Raw genomic sequence first — 18051 nt, forward strand, 5'->3', positions numbered from 1 at the left:
GGCCACCCTAATCGAGTGTAACTAGTGCGTATACGTTATGGCGCTTATGTCAGCATGCACAATGTGCAGCCGCCATTATAAGCTGGAAAACATAATGAAGCAATCAGCGCAACAGGTGTATACAATTTCATGTCACTATTTGTTTCAATATCGGTCATTCTTGAGTGCTCCAGTATGATGGTAAGAGCAGTACCATATGAATTATCAAGAGTGTTGTTGACTTCTTTGAACTATAATTAGATGCTACTGTTAAAGAGCAAACATTATTAATAAAAATGTGTCACTAAAAGATAATGTGAAACAACCTGTATTAAAAGGCCTAACTGAAAATGTGTGTTAGAAAATTAAAAAGTGCAACTGATATGGTGGATACCATAAACAATTAAGTATTACGTGAAATAATGTTTAATGAAAATGTATTTTGCTTACTCATAATTACATATATTGAAAAAGATGATTATTAATACGTACTAAAAGATTAATGGTTTAAATTTATTATGAAATGTTTTATTCTTCATACTTAGCACTAGTTTAAAAAGGCATCACGTTTTAGTAATTTTTCACAAACACGATGTTTAAATGGTCTGCTAACACTGCAAAATAATGTTTCTTCAAACATCCTCCTCTTTCTGCTGGTGTTGTACATTTCCTTGAGATAAAAAATTGTTAGTTTCAAACACACCGCCTCAGTGCTCTATGCAGTGTTTTCATGTTGCATATTTTGTTTTTGCTCGAGTTTTATTATTTTGGCAGGAAGCACATAGTTTAAATGTACTTTTCTGTATGGAAGCTGACTGTAGTAGAGAGAGGAGTGACAGCGAAAACCAATTTGAAATGCTGAAGGAGGAAGAGAGACATCTGAAGCGCAGATGTTTTAGTGGCTGTAAACTAAACCACCTCATAGTCCTGTCCAATCGAAGCTTAGTTAATAACTTTTGGGACTTTAATATAACAAAGCTTTAGGCGATATAAGTCAATAAGCCCATTTTCTGAGCTTCTTGTTAGTTCTATATTACCTGAGATTCCATTTAGCTTCAATTCTGTTCAGATGCTGGTTTTTAGTTTCTGCCTATGATTTGAACATTTTAGATACTAAGGCACACTTTACTGAACTGTTTCCCTTTCATGCCCTGATGCTGGCTAATGAAGACCTGATGTTCCTGTGCTCTGCTGATGAAGATAGTACTGATTGCTGATCCATTTAGGAGAGGTATAACCAATGTGAATTTGTTTTTCTTGTAGGTTTTTCTCCCTTGGAAAATCCAACCACTTATTTTGGTTTTTGCCATAGTTAGATTTTTTCCAAATAAATTATCTTATTTTTCTTTTTGCATGAAGCCCACACATGCTTTCTAGTTAGAGTAATAGTTAGGGATGCCTGACCTAATATCTAAATTTGACTGTTCATTAATTGTTTACAAGTTATTCAATTGCACAAACTAAATGTATGCCGTTTCTATTTTTCACTTGATTCTGTTGTTATTCCGCATTGTTATTTTGGTGTGTTAATGATAAATGCTTTGATTGGATTGAGATCCTTTAGGCATTTTGGACAGCCTGTTATGTTTCTGTATTTCTATCATGTGATATTAGCATTAATTTGAGGGCAATAAATGTTTAAACTTTACTAAACTGGTGTGGTGATTCATGGCCACATAGGTCACGGTGTGTTTAAATTACTGACTCCAATTGATTATATGATGATTATTGGTTCGCATTGTCTAGCTGGATGATTTCACACTCCTGTTTGAGTCAAAAGGTCCAAGTCGACGTCTGAAGGTAATAGATGACTTACTCTATACGTGTCACCTTATCATAATAATATAAAAGCAAATAAGGTCTGACACGCCTCCATCACTGACAGAGACACCTTCCTCAATAAGAAAAGTATGAGAGTGCAAGGGGAGAGAAGTACACAAGGGAGACAGCTGGAAAACATACACTCCTGTGGAGTGCTTAGGCACAAAGAAAAAAAAGTAATTCCCTAAAAGAGAGCAGTAGCAGGACACAAGTAAAGAGACTATGCTTAAAGAGAGAGAGAGACACACACAGAAAACGGACAAGGCAAACTAAGTAATAAGAAACAAGCAAATGAGAGCGACAATAAAGTCAACCAATGTACACTGTCTTGTAGTTGTGACCCAAAAAAAGCTCTGCACTTTTTTGCAGGGTGGAGTGGGGGGGGGTGGGTGTGGAGGTGGGAGATTGGGGTAATAGAGTATCATCAGTAGCAAAGACATTAACTCTGATGAACAACTTGCATGTCAAGGTTCAGACTGCTGGCAAGGGCAACCTGGTTTTCCATTCTTCAGAAGAGATGTATCAAACATAATTGCACCACTAATTATTTGTAATAGTTAAAGATGGCACAAAATATGGCATGAAGCTTTATATACATGTTTCCTTTATTGCCTTTGAACCACACTAGTTATAAAAGCCCTAAGACTCCACCCATGCTTCTATAAACCACACCCTCTCCTTACTCAATCCCAGAGGCTCACCTGCCAGGTCACCAAATTTCTCTATTTTGAGCAGAGTGGCAAGGCCCCAGAGTCCCCAATGCAATGCTAGGTCCATTACTGCTCTTAGATTAAGCTTCTGCAGCACTCTAACACCAAGAGAGCTCAATGCAATCGCCAAATAAACCTCACACCCAGCCCAACAACATTCAAAGTTCTGCCTCTCATGTGCGTTCCCACTAATGCAGTAATTCTGTCTAATGGATGTCTGCCCATTAAGATGCATAACCTGTTCCTTTAGTAGCAGTGCTATTTTTAGGGTCGAGCCTGCTTTGCATGCGCTCGCGCATGCGTATAGCAGGGAGACTCTTTAGTATTTAGTAAAGGGCTCCGAGCACTGTCAACTTCACGTCAGTGCTTTTTATTGGTTCGTGGGCTTCCCTAATTAAATCGGCTTGCTTTCATTAGTCGAGGCACGCATATGGCATGCCTTTTCCGGTGGCTAGCCCTCCTCCAGCGCAGCGACCAAGTACAGAAAACATGCGAGGCTCGCTGTTTTCCATCGGGCTCGTGGACTTCTTTTTTAACTAATTTACGAGCCCGATCTCGCTTGGCAGAAGTCGAGCGCTTTACCTACTTGATTTCACTTTTTCGGGTTACGTGCATAAATGCACTTTTGCCCGATAGGTGAAAAGTCGGGTTAGGAGTTTACAACGCGATCGGCTCTAACACGAGCAAACGCGAGACCCGATGCATTGTAAATGCTTGTTTTTTATGTCTGCTGCAAGCACGTGATTTGAAAAACATAAAAATATGTCTCCGTTTTTAAATTAATTACATGAATTCCTTTATTCCTGGTGACAGACATGCTGTACACAAAAAAAAGTACTATAAATCACATTATAACCAACAACAATCATTTTATTAGGTTTTATTTTATTTTCTATACGAAATATGCCTTATTGGTGTGATCACCACAGATTTTCTTACCTTTTGCTGGACCCTAGATTTTTATTTGCTGTAGAGCTTTGTGCATTTTACTGCTTCTAACTAAGCATAAAGTACTTGCGATTATCTTTTTATCTTGGTAAAACTGGGATACTCCTAATGGGCATATTTAACTTACCTATAAGTCCCTAGTATGAGGTTCAAAGTGTACTCAGGGCATGTAAATGTCACTTGTGGACTGCAGCACTAATCTTGCCATTCATTACAGTGGTAGTGTAATCATGACTGCAGGCCTTACTTTTGTAGCTTGAGTGTGGAGTTTTAAAATAAAATTCAACCCGTCAACCCCTTTTGACAGACCTAAACCTTCCTTCTAAATATTTATAAGTCACCCCTAAACAGGCCTTATTGCCCATTGGACAGGATGCATGTTATTTAAAAAGTACAGGGCATGTGACAGTTAATGTTACACATAGTCCCAAAGATATTTTTACTACAAGGCTGGCTGTATCATAGAAAAATACTGGGATTCAATATTAAATACAAATATTGTATCTCAGGAATGGGACTAGCTAGAATAATAATAAAACAGCTATTATAATAGTTATTCAAATCTGATTTAGTGGGGAAGTGTATTTTTATTGGATATTAAAATAAGCTAACTTTTAGAAAGTTAGCTTTTCCCTGCCTAAAGCCTATGGGGACCCATTTTTATTTTTTCTCCCATTCCCACCAGACAGTATTAAGTGTTCAAACTGGTGTGAAAGGTCTTCCAGAAGCAAATAATTTCTGACTTGACTGGGCAGAGATCAACCTCCTGAACATGACAGAATATACAGGGTTAGGCTGTGAGCATCTTTTTGGACATACATAGGTCAGGTCAACTCGTCCTCGAATGTCATATCTTGCTTGACAATTCTGCTGGGTTGTTCATATAACACTTGAAGTGCAGCACAAAGAGACTTACCCAGTCAAAGTCAAAGTCAAATGTTAGCTGACACCTGGGCAGGGCCATTCCTTTATCACCTCAACCAGGCAGGCTCCAATCACACTGGGCCTCTTTTTGACATTACAGTGTCAGAGCCTGCTTGACAGGTGGGCTGGGTTTATATGCAACTCTTGGGGCATTCTTCAAAGTAGGGAAACAGGATACCAAAACAATTATTGGGTAGCCACTGTAGGGTTATGGATAACCCTTCTTTTTGTTTTATTAGACTTCGGTCTCTGAGCTTGTTGGGGTTATATGGTTGCTTCAGGAATTCGGAATTCCTATAGCCTGATTCCTGGAACATATTGTTTGGGGTCAAGGGCAACACGTTTTCATGTTTATTTTGTCCTTAGGACAAGTAGGCCCAACCCCCTGCAACACAAACCCTCTAGCTGCCAGTTTACATGGAGGGGAACTGTCTGCAGTTGAGATAGTATGTGTCCCCACATGTTACTACTGTTACAACTTATATTTATGGTACATTAATGAAAACCCTTCATTATTAGGGTGAGCGCTGTAAGTAAACGTTTTCAGGTCATACTGCACTACAGACAGTGGTTCCAGTTTAAAAACAAAAAGTGTACCCACGTGTAGGAGGCTGGCCTGGCTTATAGTGTGTACCTTGTGGTACTTACACCTTGTGCCAGGTCCAGTTATCCCGTATTAGTAGATTAGTAGTGTTCTAGCAGCTTAGGCTGATAGAGGTAGCTATAGCAGAGCAGCTTAGGTTGAACTAGGAGACATGCAAAGCTCCTACTATACCACTTATATCATATAGCACTATATCATAAGAAACACAATACTCAGAGTTACTAAAAATAAAGGTACTTTATTTTAGTGACAATATGCCAAAAGTATCTCAGAGGATATACTCCCTTAGGAGGTAAGTAAAATACACAAAATATACACACAAACCAAAATCAGGTAAGTAAAACACTTAGAAAAGTAGTGCAAACACTGTAAAACACAATAGAATGCAGTAGGAGACAATAGGCCTAGGGAAAACACAAACCATATTCTCCAAAAGTGGAATGCGAACCACGAATGGACCCCAGGCCTAGTGTAGTGTGTAGAGGGTCGCTGGGAGTGTAAGAAGACACGAAGGGTGTCCAAGATACCCCACCCCAAGAACCTGAAAAGTAGGAGTAAAGTTACCCTACTACCCCAGAAAGACAGTAAAGTTGAGATAGGGAATTCTGCAAAGGCAACAACTGACTGCAAAGCACTGAAGACGGATTCCTGGACCGGAGGACCTGCAAACAAAGGGGACCAAGTCCAAGAGTCACACAAGTGTCCGGGGGGGGCAGGAGCCCACTAAACCCCGGATGAAGGTGCAAAAGGGCTGTCTCCGGGTAGAAGAAAACGAAGATTCTGCAACAACGGAAGGTGCCAGGAACTTCACCTTTGGTCAGACGATGTCCCACGGCGTGCTGGAGGATGCAGAGTTGTTTCCATGCAGAAAGACCATAAACAAGCCTTGCTAGCTGAAAGAGTTGCGGTTGAAGATAATGGGTGCTGCCCTACCAGAAGGTCGGCCCTTGGAGGAGGAGACAGAGGGGGCGCTCAGCAACAGAGAGAGCCCACGCAAAAGCAGGCAGCACCCGCAGAAGCACTTGAACAGGCGTTCAAGAAATCTGAGCACGGCGGTCGTCTCAACACAACAAAAGAGGGTCCCACGAAGCCGGTGGTCAACTCAGCGAGTGCTGGGGACCTGTGCTGTGCACGAAGGAATCCTTGCCAAAGTGCACAGAAGCCTTAGCAGCTGCAGATCACGCAGTACACAGGATTTCATGATCTTAGACAGGTCACATGGCCATGTTCGGAGTTACCATTGTGAAGCTACACATAGGTATTGACCTATACGTATTTCACGCGTGTAATGGTGTCCCCGCACTCACAACGTCCGGGGAAATTGCCCTGAACAATGTGGGGGCACCTTGGCTAGTGCCAGGGTGCCCTCACACTTAGTAACTTTGCACCTAACCTTCACTAAGTGAGGGTTAGACATATAGGTGACTTATAAGTTACTTAAGTGCAGTGTAAAATGGCTGTGAAATAACGTAGACGTTATTTCACTCAGGCTGCAGTGGCAGTCCTGTGTAAGAATTGTCTGAGCTCCCTATGGGTGGCAAAAGAAATGCTGCAGCCCAAGGGAACTCCTGGAACCCCAATACCCTGGGTACCTACGTACCATTAACTAGGGAATTATAAGGGTGTTCCAGTGTGCCAATCAGAACTGGTGAAAATAGTCACTAGCCTGCAGTGACAATTTTAAAAGCAGAGAGAGCATAAACACTGAGGTTCTGGTTAGCAGAGCCTCAGTGATACAGTTAGGCACCACACAGGGAACACATATAGGCCACAACCTATGAGCACTGGGGTCCTGGCTAGCAGGATCCCAGTGACACACAAACAAACACACTGAAAATAGGGTTTCCACTATGAGCACTGGGGTCCTGGCTAGCAGGATCCCAGTGAGACAGTAAAAACACCCTGACATATACTCACAAACAGGCCAAAAGTCGGGGTAACAAGGCTAGAAAGAGGCTACCTTCCTTCACCACGTTTGAAAAGTTTAACAAATATGAGGCTACGTATAATGCTCCCAGAATGCTCTCTGATTACATGCAAATGTTTGCAGAAGCTTGTAAGCAAGAGTGATGATTCTTTGCTTTTAAAATAAGATGTTCAGAAGAAAATGCAAGTAGGAAAAAAAAGTTTTGCTACTAGGAAATGTTAGGTACCATTTCTTTGAAGCGTCATTTAGTAAATTGTGTAAATGCATGCTAGTATTTCAAAAAAATATTCCTAATGGGAAATCGATGTAACCATTTTCTACAATATTATGGGAAGCATGAAAATAAACAAGCACTGGCAAAGCAAACCGATCCGACATTTTTTGGTGAGTCTTTTGGTTTTGTTAATGCGTGCCTTGTTTTGACATGGCTTTTGTAACACTTTATTGTTGTGGGAGCTGCCAGGCCCTCATTTTTGTAACAAACACTGGCAAAAAATAAAATAAAAGGAAGAGGTTTTTGGTCTCAAAAAGCACACATTGCCAACAGTGTCATAACAATACCACCAGAGGCATAACAAAGGACCTGCAGCCCACACCTGTCCTGAGTGAGTCTGGAGAGGGGAGCCCTCCGTGTTCTTTGCAATGGGCCCCCTCAAGTTTCACTACACCACTGATTGCCACAGTAGTTCTGGGCAGTGAACAAAACTACTTTGTGTGCCAATACGCTCCTTGTGGAAGAGCTGAATGCGATCACTCACTGTAAAGCCAGCCGATAGACAGAGAGAGAAATAGAAGTTTAATAAAAACAAAATGTCTTTGTTAACGCCAGACCTAATTAGGCACCCACTTCTTAAAGAAAGTACCAAAAGTGTGTTGATGGTATATGTCTTTGAATTAGTGGCTTCCATGAAATCTCAAGAACTTACAGAAGTAGACCAGGAAATCGTACTCCTATAAAATATTTGTGAACTGATTTTTAGCATGAGCAAATCTGCATGTGTAAATTTGCTCATGTGAAAATCTATTGGGCTTTTACAAGTTCACTTTCCCCCAACTACTTTTTTCCCCAACCCTGTCAGAACTTCTACTTCTGCCATTGTCCGGAGTAAATTTCCAACCTTTCTCATTATGGGAAAAATTAGAGAAGAGCTGGTGAAAATCCTTAAAACATGTAAGTGGGTAGGTTTGCAGACTCACAGACATTCCAGCCCTGGAACCATTGCTTACTGCTTCTTCGAGCCCCAGTATGGAGATCTGCAGAAAGGTGGCAAAATAAAGAAATTGCTATAGTAGCGACTAAAATTGCAAATATTCAAACCCTACTATAGTAGTAGCCCTGGCATAATCAGAGAGGCTATTATCAGAGCTCTTACTTAATGAGATTGCTGCCATAGTTTGTCACCATACTGCATGGTACCAAAGGGACAAGTAGATTTTTTTTTTTTACAGGACAAGTAGATTTTAAGAAGCAACCTATCCGATGGACAAGTAGATATTTTATTAAGTTCCACACCCCTGCTGCTTCTAACTGGATTTTAATGTTAGATGTGGGAGCTCATCCCTGCCCCCCTACCCCCCCCCCCCCAAAAAAAAGCAATCACCAGCATCAATAGTGTGTCAGTGTTTGCCTGGGCAGTGAAATGCCCGCAAACCCACTAGGATTACCATAGTATACTCTACACACACCTTAAGCCCTTACATCCCAAGTTCAGTGTGACTGAGGACTTTTGCCATCTTGAAAATGACCAAAGTGGGTAGGAGTAATCTGGAAATCTTTACCAAATTGGTCAGGGCATCCCCAGGGGTCATTCCCACCCACTAGCATGGGCCACGCATAAATGTGGCATCACTAGGAACCCACTTCAGAACAATCCTGGACCTACAGAAGATCAGAAGGGGACTGAGACCTGTGAACTGCCTAGAAGACTAGACCTGTTCTCCCGCTCACACCCAGGTCAATTAAATAGACTCCAAGGGTCATAAGGCTGACCTTCTGTTAAAGCTATAGGGACACAATCTACAGCGGCCTTTGTTTGCAACTGCCCAGCTGACCAGTGAGAACTGAAACTAGACTGGACCAAGCTGCGGATTCTGCCTGACAACCTGTGAGTTTCTGATTGTCTCCCTTGAGGTCCTGTGGTAGACTGGGGTTTCAAGGACAAAGTCAAAAGATAAAATATTGACCCAGGACAACCCTGGTTGGTGTATCCGTTCCGTGCTTAATTGCAGTCACCGTCAAATTCCACCTAGGTCCTGTATTACTGCAACCATCGACTATGATCTGGATTTTCATGCTTCTTTGCACGATTTCTACTTAAAAGCATAAACATGTATATCTCTGCTTCCCCTTATTGAAGTTTTGTCATTCTGTTTATTAAAGTTCACTCTATTTTTTATAATTCAATATTGTTTTGCATTTTGAACTTATTACTGTTTTAGGACTGCATAAATACTTTACACAGTGCCTCTATGTAAAGCCTGTCTGCTTTGTGCCATAGCTACAGTTAAGCACAAGTTTATATAATGACTTTAGTGGTTCACCCTGACAAGGACTGCAATTTCTCCTTGAGGAACATACTTACCCTCAACAAATAGTGTAAAAATTGGGTTTCCTATTTCCAATTCAATTAAATAAATCTACTTTTTCTGCTCTAGTGTTGCTACAAATGGGGTCTCTATTTGGCAGTGGTTTGCATCCTGTCCAAGTAGGAACCCTCACTCTAGTAGGGGTAAGTGATCACACCGCTAAGATAACCTCTGCTCGCCCCCGGTAGCTTGGCTCAAGCAGCTAGGTATATCTAAGAGGCAATATGTAAAGTATTTGTACACACACACATAGTACAAACAAAACAAAAGTACTCCACACCAGTTTAGAAAAATAACCAATATTCACCTGAGTTAAACAAGACCAAACCGACAAGAATCCAAAATACACAAGTAAAGCGGAGAATTTTCAAAGATTAAGTGTAGTATGGCACAATAGGTCCAACTGGGGCTATCCCAACGGCTTGATGGAGGAGCTTGCAACAGTCCAGCACCACCTGCGAGGGAGCACGGCCGACCACAGAGTTATGTAGACCTTGGTTACACTACCTTGGAAATGATGAGGCAACAAGGATGTTGCACAGTGTCGGTGAGGTGTCGCTAGAGCCGGGGTGGTGTTGGTTCCTTACTGCCAACGGGGAGGTGAGGTGTCGGTTCCTTATTCGTAGGCAGGGGAGGTGAGGCCTCAGTTCCTTATGGTTGCAGGGGAGTTGATGTGGCGTTGGCGGCGGTTCCTTACAACAAGGCGGGGTTGATGAATGCTGCAGGTCAAGACGCAAGGCATCAACTTAGCAGTGTAATAATCACACCATGGGGCCAAAAGTGAGGCGGCAGAGTCAGATGTCACGGACATCGGTGACACGACATTCTGGACTCACACTGTGGGGGGACTTTGGAGGCGTAGCGGCTGCAATGGGGCCCACATTGTAGGTCACGGTCCTCGCACTCAGTGGAGACCAGTGCTCCGGTGCAGGCAGCATTGCTGGGTTAGACAGCAGCACAGGTTCCCAAGTTGTTCTGCAAGTCGATGTAAGAGTTTCTTCCTGATTGCACCAAACTCACTCCCACTGGAGTTCACACCACTTGGCAAGTCAGGACTCTCAGCAAGAGAGCCCAGGTCTTGGCAGGTGAAGTCTTTGATAGCCCTGAGACTTCTTAACAGGAGGCGAGCTCAGTTCAAGCTCTTGGAGAACCTTGGAAAACAGGATGTAGAAAGCAAAGTCCAGTCCTTTCACTCCCAGGACAGAAGCAGCAGGCAGAGTGGCAGTCCCTCATCCAGCATCCAGCTTGTCTTCCTGGCCAAATTTCCTCAGTCCAGAAGGAGTTTAACTATGTGGTGTCAGAGGTCCAGTACTTATACCCATTTCTGTCTTTGAAGTAGACAAACTTCAAAGAAAAGTCTCTGCAGGGCACACGACCCTGCCTTTTCCTGCCCTGGCCCCAGACACACTCCAGGGGGGTTGAGACTACTTTATGTGAGGACGGGCACAGCCTTATTCAGGTACAAGTGTACCCTGCCAATTGGGCTGCCTTGGGCCTGCTTTAGGGGTGATTTGCATGCCGTAAAAGGGAAAGTTTGGGCTTGCCAGGTTGACACAGCAGTTTAAAACTGCACACACAGACAACTGCGTTGGCAGGCCTGAGACTTGTTTACAGGGCTACTCATGTGGGTGGCCCAATCAGTCCTGCAGGCCCACTAGTAGCTTTAGGTTTACAGGCCCTAGGCACACCTGGTGCAGTGTACTAGAGACTTACTAGTAAATCAAATATGTCAATCATGAAGAAATCAATCACCAATACAATTTAGACAGAGAGCATATGCCCGTTAGCACTTTTTACAGTGGTAAAGTGCCCAGAGTTCTAAAGCCAACAAAACAGATCTGAAAAAATGTTATGTTATAGGGATTTATAAAGTGCATGGCTACCCGAGGGCCTCCCAGCGCTGAATGCAGTCCTTCAAAATACAGTCTGAGATTTATGCACTAAATAGCCAAGTCTTAAGCAGTCGCCGAAAGGGAAGCTTGTGGGTGGCTGGTCAGCCAAAGCTTGAGGGGAAGGGAATTCCATAGTTTACTTCCCAAGTAAGCCATAGAGGTACCACCCCATCTAGCTTTCTTTTTTTACAACTGGAAGTCTAGCTAATGCAGCCGATGAGGATCTAAGCTGTCTGGGAGGCATATAGAAGGAGGCTAATGAGCTTAGCAGAGTAGGGCCTCTATTGTGTAAGGACCTGTGAATATAGCACAGAGCTTTGAACTTTATGCGCTGTGCCAGCGGAAGCCAGTGAAGAGAGGAGATGGTCTCTTTGACCGACATATGTCTAGGTATGTCTAAGAGAAGTCGGGCAGCGGCATTCTGGACCACCTGAAATTTTGTGCTTACATACTTTGGCGAGCCGAGGTATAACACATTACCGTAGTCCAGCCAGGAGATAAAAAGGGACTGAATAATTAGTCTTTTAGCCACAAATGGCAAGATTCTGAGGACTTTCCTCAGAAGCCTGAGCAGACTGAAACAGCTTGCGGAGATCTTTTTTACATGAAGGTCCATCGTAAGTCACGGGTCTAGCCAGACTCCGAGTCTCTTAATATTCTCTTTAGGAGGGGGCAGATTCCTTATGGAATCTAAGGAACAAGATTATAGCCCCAGAGGAGAACAATGCCCTAATATCATTATTTTGGTTTTGTCTTCGTTTAACTTCAGTTTGCATTCTGGCATCCATCTGGTCACTGCTTGTATGCATGGTGTAAGAGTTGAGCCTTCAGTGCTGCAAAAATAGGAGGATGAAGGCAAAAAGTCTGGGGATAACCCTGCTAAAAGGGCCAGGTCCAACAAGTATATTAAAAAAGTGAGAATGTTGGGGATTTCAAGATGGAGGTTCTATTAGGAGAGCATAAATTTATCAAGCATACTCCAAACTAGTTCCAGGCACTGTGTATTTAGGATAGGCTTATGTAGACCTAAAATGGCCAATACACAATAGATGTGGCCAGACCAGCGTTTTATGTTGAATGTTAAAAGTCATAAATGCTTATGCAGTTCAAGTATCTTGTGATAGCAAGCCAATGACAAGCTCTCAACCATGCTCTAGATAGGAGAAAGTAAACTATGGAGAAAGGCACCCTTTGAGGTAAAGCAACAAGAAATTATGAAAAAAAGGGGAAGAATACACCTTTAGTGATGTGTGGTTATAAGTATACACATTCTGCACTTTCAACGAACCAGCTGCGTTAAAGAACAAGGAATCAGTTTTAAATAATGTTATTGCAGGATAACTGTGCTGTCTCGGACTTTGATAGGCCCTCTTCCATCGATCTAAAATAAGTAAAAGAATGCTAAAGAACCAAGCCTTGGCTAATGAAATGTGTCTTGCCTATGAGACTTCTAAGCTTTGCCAAAGTTTTTAGCCATCATCTACATTACTGCAGCATAGATTATTTTAAAAAAACACACAAAAAACATGATGATGGTGTCTGCCTCATTTTGTTGGCATGCACTTGAAAAAGAAAAAAAAGGAAAGCACAAACACAACTCATTAAAAAGTAGCATGAAAACATGATTAAAAAAAAGAAAAAAAAAATCCATGAGCTGGCTAAGATCACCCAATTTAAATGGGAAGCTGCGATTTATTCAGATTTTCTGGTTTCACTTAGTGCAAATCTGTATATATTTGTCTTTTCTTATGTTAAGGCTTTGCTTTTACCTCTTAGATCATTATTATGTAGTTTTTTAATACATCGTGAAATTGACCCACTGCCTGAGGCTTTACATGAGCAACATATAGGAATCCGGTTATTAAATGATTTGCTCAGAATCACAGGGTGTTGAGCTGATGTTAAGACTCGAACCTGGATCCCCAGCCAGGACCTCTGACCGTGATGCCAGATCCTAGGTAGGAGTTGGAAGGGAAACAGCATTTACAATGTGGACATTACAAATTAATGCAGTTACCACGAATGCATTACCATACACAGCTAATTACACTACATATAACATCTTCTATGACATCATTGATATTACTACATCATTTGATGTGAAATTATTGATGAGAAAATGGTGCATGGCGGGGGATCAAGTTTTAGTTACCCTAGGGCACGAATTATAGTTACGTGCAATAACTATAGTTGGTGAACTTCTGTGGATTTTAGAGTTTAAAAGGTTATGTTGTAACTAAACATTTCACCTAGCTATAACGTCTCAAGTCCTAAGATGTCTGCCACCACTTACTGGCTGTGGAAGTCAATCAGATCTCACTTTGAGATCTGTTGGCTCTGCAGATCCTCCACGGCGTGAAACATACACATTTTTGTAACTTTTATTTCTCCAACACTACTGAACGGGTTTACACCAAAACTCAAAAAACACTCTTTCTGGACCAAGAGCTTAGCTTTCTGCAACATTTAGTGTAAATTCGCTCAGCAGTATGAGCTGTAGCAGAGTCTATGGAAAAATGAAGGTGGAAATCTCATTTGGGGATCCTGCCTTTTTCTTGTCCCCCGCTTGACTGATCACCCCAAACATTTCCAAGCGCAAACTAGTCAAAAAGTAGCACTTTTTAATAAAGTTTTGTGGTGATTCGATAAAAAAGGCCAAACTTAATATCAACACAAAAAAATGAATTTTGTATGGAAACACAATCCTAATTATAACTACGAACTAGGTAATACAGATTTCACTTTACCTTGCATAATAAAGGCATACTTTGTAAATGCATGCGTGGTTAGGTCATACAACCCTCCGCAGAAGGCAGGCACAAGCCACATTTTGTCTCTTTATAGGCTCGAGGTTCCAACAGGACCTCGAGCTGAGCCAGAGCCAGGTTTCATGCTCGAACCTGACTCCAGCTTTCAATGTCTCAACCACCTCTAGGAGGTGAAAAATACAATGCACAACCCAATGTTAGAAACACATTTCATGTGAAGGAACGTGAGAAAACACAATAAAAAAAAATTAAAATTCAGAATGTAATAATTTTGCCTGACTTTAACATGAGACCCTATTTGAAGCTGGCCACGCCTACATTTTACCGGCGAGGCCACTTACCCGTATTCCAAATGTCCCCCTGGCAGCTGGTACATGCCGGGCCCTGTGGAGGCGTTTGTTCTCTTACCCAGGAGGACACAGCCCGGGTGTGCAATGGGGCTGGTAACAACTACTGCCACCCCAACCCCTGGGCGCGAAGGTGTCTTGAAATCAGCACACTTCAAATCCATGCTCGGAAAAGCGAGTACCGATTGGGAAAGACAGTCAGACCCGACTTCCTTCGCACTAAAGAACATAGCTGAATTTCCCCTAAAAACAAGCCCAACCGCACACTCCGCCAAACAGGCTACAAAAGCAAGGAAAGAACAATATTGACAGTGGCGCGACTCAATTTATGACAAACAACCTATGCGATATATATTTTTGCAAAGAGCTATTACAGATTGGCACAAAAAGATGTTATTATGCAAATTATTAGAGATACTCGTAATTTCTAAGTTGCTACTTTAGGCGTACGAACAATTCCCGGTATTTTCAGGGGGTATGTGGACCTAACACCACAGCTCTGCCTAGTGCCACGCACCAAGGCTTACAATAACGCATTTCTAACATTTGTGGGCATTACAGCATGTACCCCAGTATATGTCAGGTGCCACCTTGTTTGAGCTCTGCCTTTATTTCCTCAAGCAGTGACACACAGGAGGGCTGCCTGGAGCCGTCCTCAGCGTCACTGTTGGTGTCATAATTAACCGCCTGCTCCTTCTTTGCAACAACGATTTTAGATCGCAAGGAGAAGGGGGCTGTCTGTACTCTAGGTGCCTCCCTCTGGTTGGAGGGTATACACCACGCCCACCATGGATTTCGGTGTGTGACATAGGTACGCTCAGAGGTCTTCAAACTTTTTGATGCCGGGACCCCATCTTTTTATTTTTTTTATTTTATTTTTTTAAATCTGTTTATTAAACATAACATTCACATACCAGTACATTGGCTGTTTACAATTTATCGAATTATTTGCTTGCATAAATAATCTTGCACAGCCTCTTTGCATATTAACTGGTATGAAAGAGAAAGAGAAAAATCAAATTATAAACAAACATAAGATAATGCCAACAGAGCAAGAAAAAAGGAAACATACAGCTTAAATACTGTGCGGCAACTACTTGCCGAATATCAATGCAGCTAAGCACGACCAATGTCATTGATAATATTTGCAACCTCAAGCCGAGGTAGGGAGAGGCTAGAGGAAGGAATGCAGCTAATATATGTAAGTGTGTTTAGATCGAAGGACAGAGGTGGGGCAAGGATTGTGTTTTGTGGGGTTCAGCTGGATGCTGAGCCTAATTGGCATTGATCGAACTGGGTTTGACCTGCGTAGAGTCTTGTACGCAGTGGAAACAGCCTGATTTGTTAGGTTAATACTTTGAGGATTAGAATGAGAGTGTCAGCAATGTCTATAATTAAGATTGAGACAGTTCAAGTATCCTGCTGATCGTATCCACCTTGCTGTAAGATTTGTGTATGTTGCACTATTCACGGGGGGTGCAGGTCGTCACGCGCTTCTATTGCCACCACAAAGGTATTCCAGACTTCAGGGCCCACTTCGATGAGACCTTTACGTTGCAATAGATTAAGTGTCTGCGCCTCGGCCTGCGAGCGACTATGTAAGTCGCGCAGCCAAACCGAATGGGACGGAACATGTGGAGCCTTCCAATGTGTTGCAATCAGACGTTTGAAGACAACAAACGCTAAGTCTATGAATCTGTGTGTCTGTTTATCTCCCTTAGTGCGGTGACGTATGCCCAGTAAGCAGGACTCTGGTATGGGGGATAATGCGAGGGATGAGATGTCTGCTGTAACGTTTGTAACTCGGTGCCAGGCTGAGTTTATTGAGTGACAACTCCAAACCATGTGGTAAAAGTCAGCTGCCGGGGTAGCACATCTTGGGCACGACGGAGTTGTGTTCGGGTATATTCTTAGAATGCGGGCTGGGGATAAATAAGCATGGTGAATATAATTAAATTGGGTATAGCGTAAGCGAGGATTACGGGATATTGATTTGATTGTTGCAAGAGCTGCGGTCCAGGTTTTTAGTGGTAATGGCGTAGGAAGGACCATGTCCCAGCGTGCTTTAGCATGCAGCAGGGTAGTGCAAACTGCTGCTAATAGTATTTTGTATATTTTAGTTATGGTACCTTTTGCGCTACCTATTGTAAGGATAGTAGTGAATAATGGGGACTCAGGGGGTACATTATTGCCGAGGCCCCAGGTCTTGTTTAGCAGTCGTTTAATGGCGCTGTATGTCAAAAAGGCCCCATTGTGCATCACCCCGGCAGGCACCAGTTCCGTAAAGGAGTACAGCGCGGAATGGGAGTATAGATCGCCCACCTTCAGTGTATTTATATCCCGTGTGTTATGATGTATTGAAATAATTTGGGTGCCCGGCAATTGAAACAGCGGTATCAAGGGTGAGTAAGGGGGGGAGGGGGACTTGCCATGGCATATCTGTACCAGCAAAAGCGAGCTGCTTCCATCAGTATGTGTTTCGAGGGTAAGGAGTGAGGGGTAGATAACAATGTGAGCAGCAGCCCCTTGGGGGCCATACATGACTGCAGCAGTGCGCCCTCAGCGGAAGGGGCATCATGCAGCCATCCAGCCAGCCACGACAGTTGAGCGGCCGCGTAGTATCTTTCGAGGTTAGGCATGCCCAACCCGCCCATTTCCTGCGGATGTTGTGTTATGGTCAACGCTACTCTACGTCTATCTTTGCCCCAGAGTAGGTCGGTTAATATTGAATGTAATTTATTAAAGAAGGAGCGTGGCAGGCACACTGGCAGGGCAGTAAAATAATATAGGAACCTCGGGAGGATAATCATCTTGGTTATTGCTACCCGGCCCAACGGGGATAAAGGGAGTGAGCTCCAGAATGGTATCGAGCCGCGAGTGGATCTCACCACTCTGTCAATATTGCCCTCTTTTAAATCTGTAACAGAGTGGTAAATCTGCACCCCGAGGTACCTAATGGTTGTATATGACCACGGTAGTTTATATTGCGGAAGTGTTATATGCGCATCAGTCGGAATGGAGATAAGAGGGAAAATACTGGATTTGGACCAGTTGACGTGAAGTCCAGAGGCGAGGGCGAAGGAGTCCAGCAATTTCAGCACCTCTGACATGGAGGTAGAATGATTACGCAGATAAATCAGGGCATCATCTGCATATAGAGATATGATATGATAGGTGTTAGATTCCGGGATACCCCACATATGCGCGAAGCTACGCAGTTTGATTGCCAGTGGCTCCATGGCAATGGCAAACAGCAAGGGGGATAATGGGCAACCCTGTCTGGTGCCTCTACTTATGGCAAATGCTTCGGAGATAATGCGACCATTTTTTACACGTGCTGTGGGCTTAGAGTACAGCGTCCTGATCCAGTTTATGAAGCCAGGTCCGAAGCCGAACGCCCTGAGTGTGCAAATAAGATAATTCCAGCTTAGTGTGTCAAACGCTTTTTCAATATCTAGGGAGAGGGCGACCGCTTCGGTGTTCGTGTTGTTATGCATTATATGAAGCAGTCTCCTAATATTTAGGAAGGTGCTCCTGCCGGGGAT

General features: G+C 42.9%; 1 protein-coding gene across 1 annotated transcript in view; it reads right to left on the bottom strand.

Moving 5' to 3' along the window:
- Nucleotides 1-14740, bottom strand: part of NUDT15 (nudix hydrolase 15) — a 34970-nt gene extending 20230 nt beyond the window's left edge. The window contains exon 1 of the mRNA XM_069205384.1: nucleotides 14501-14740. Within this exon, the coding sequence (XP_069061485.1) occupies nucleotides 14501-14736 (236 nt within the window). The 5' untranslated portion in view covers nucleotides 14737-14740. The remainder of the gene's footprint in view (nucleotides 1-14500) is intronic.
- Nucleotides 14741-18051: the final 3311 nt, after the last annotated feature.

The sequence above is a fragment of the Pleurodeles waltl genome, chromosome 8, assembly GCF_031143425.1.
Source record: "Pleurodeles waltl isolate 20211129_DDA chromosome 8, aPleWal1.hap1.20221129, whole genome shotgun sequence".
Taxonomy (NCBI): Eukaryota; Metazoa; Chordata; class Amphibia; order Caudata; family Salamandridae; genus Pleurodeles; species Pleurodeles waltl.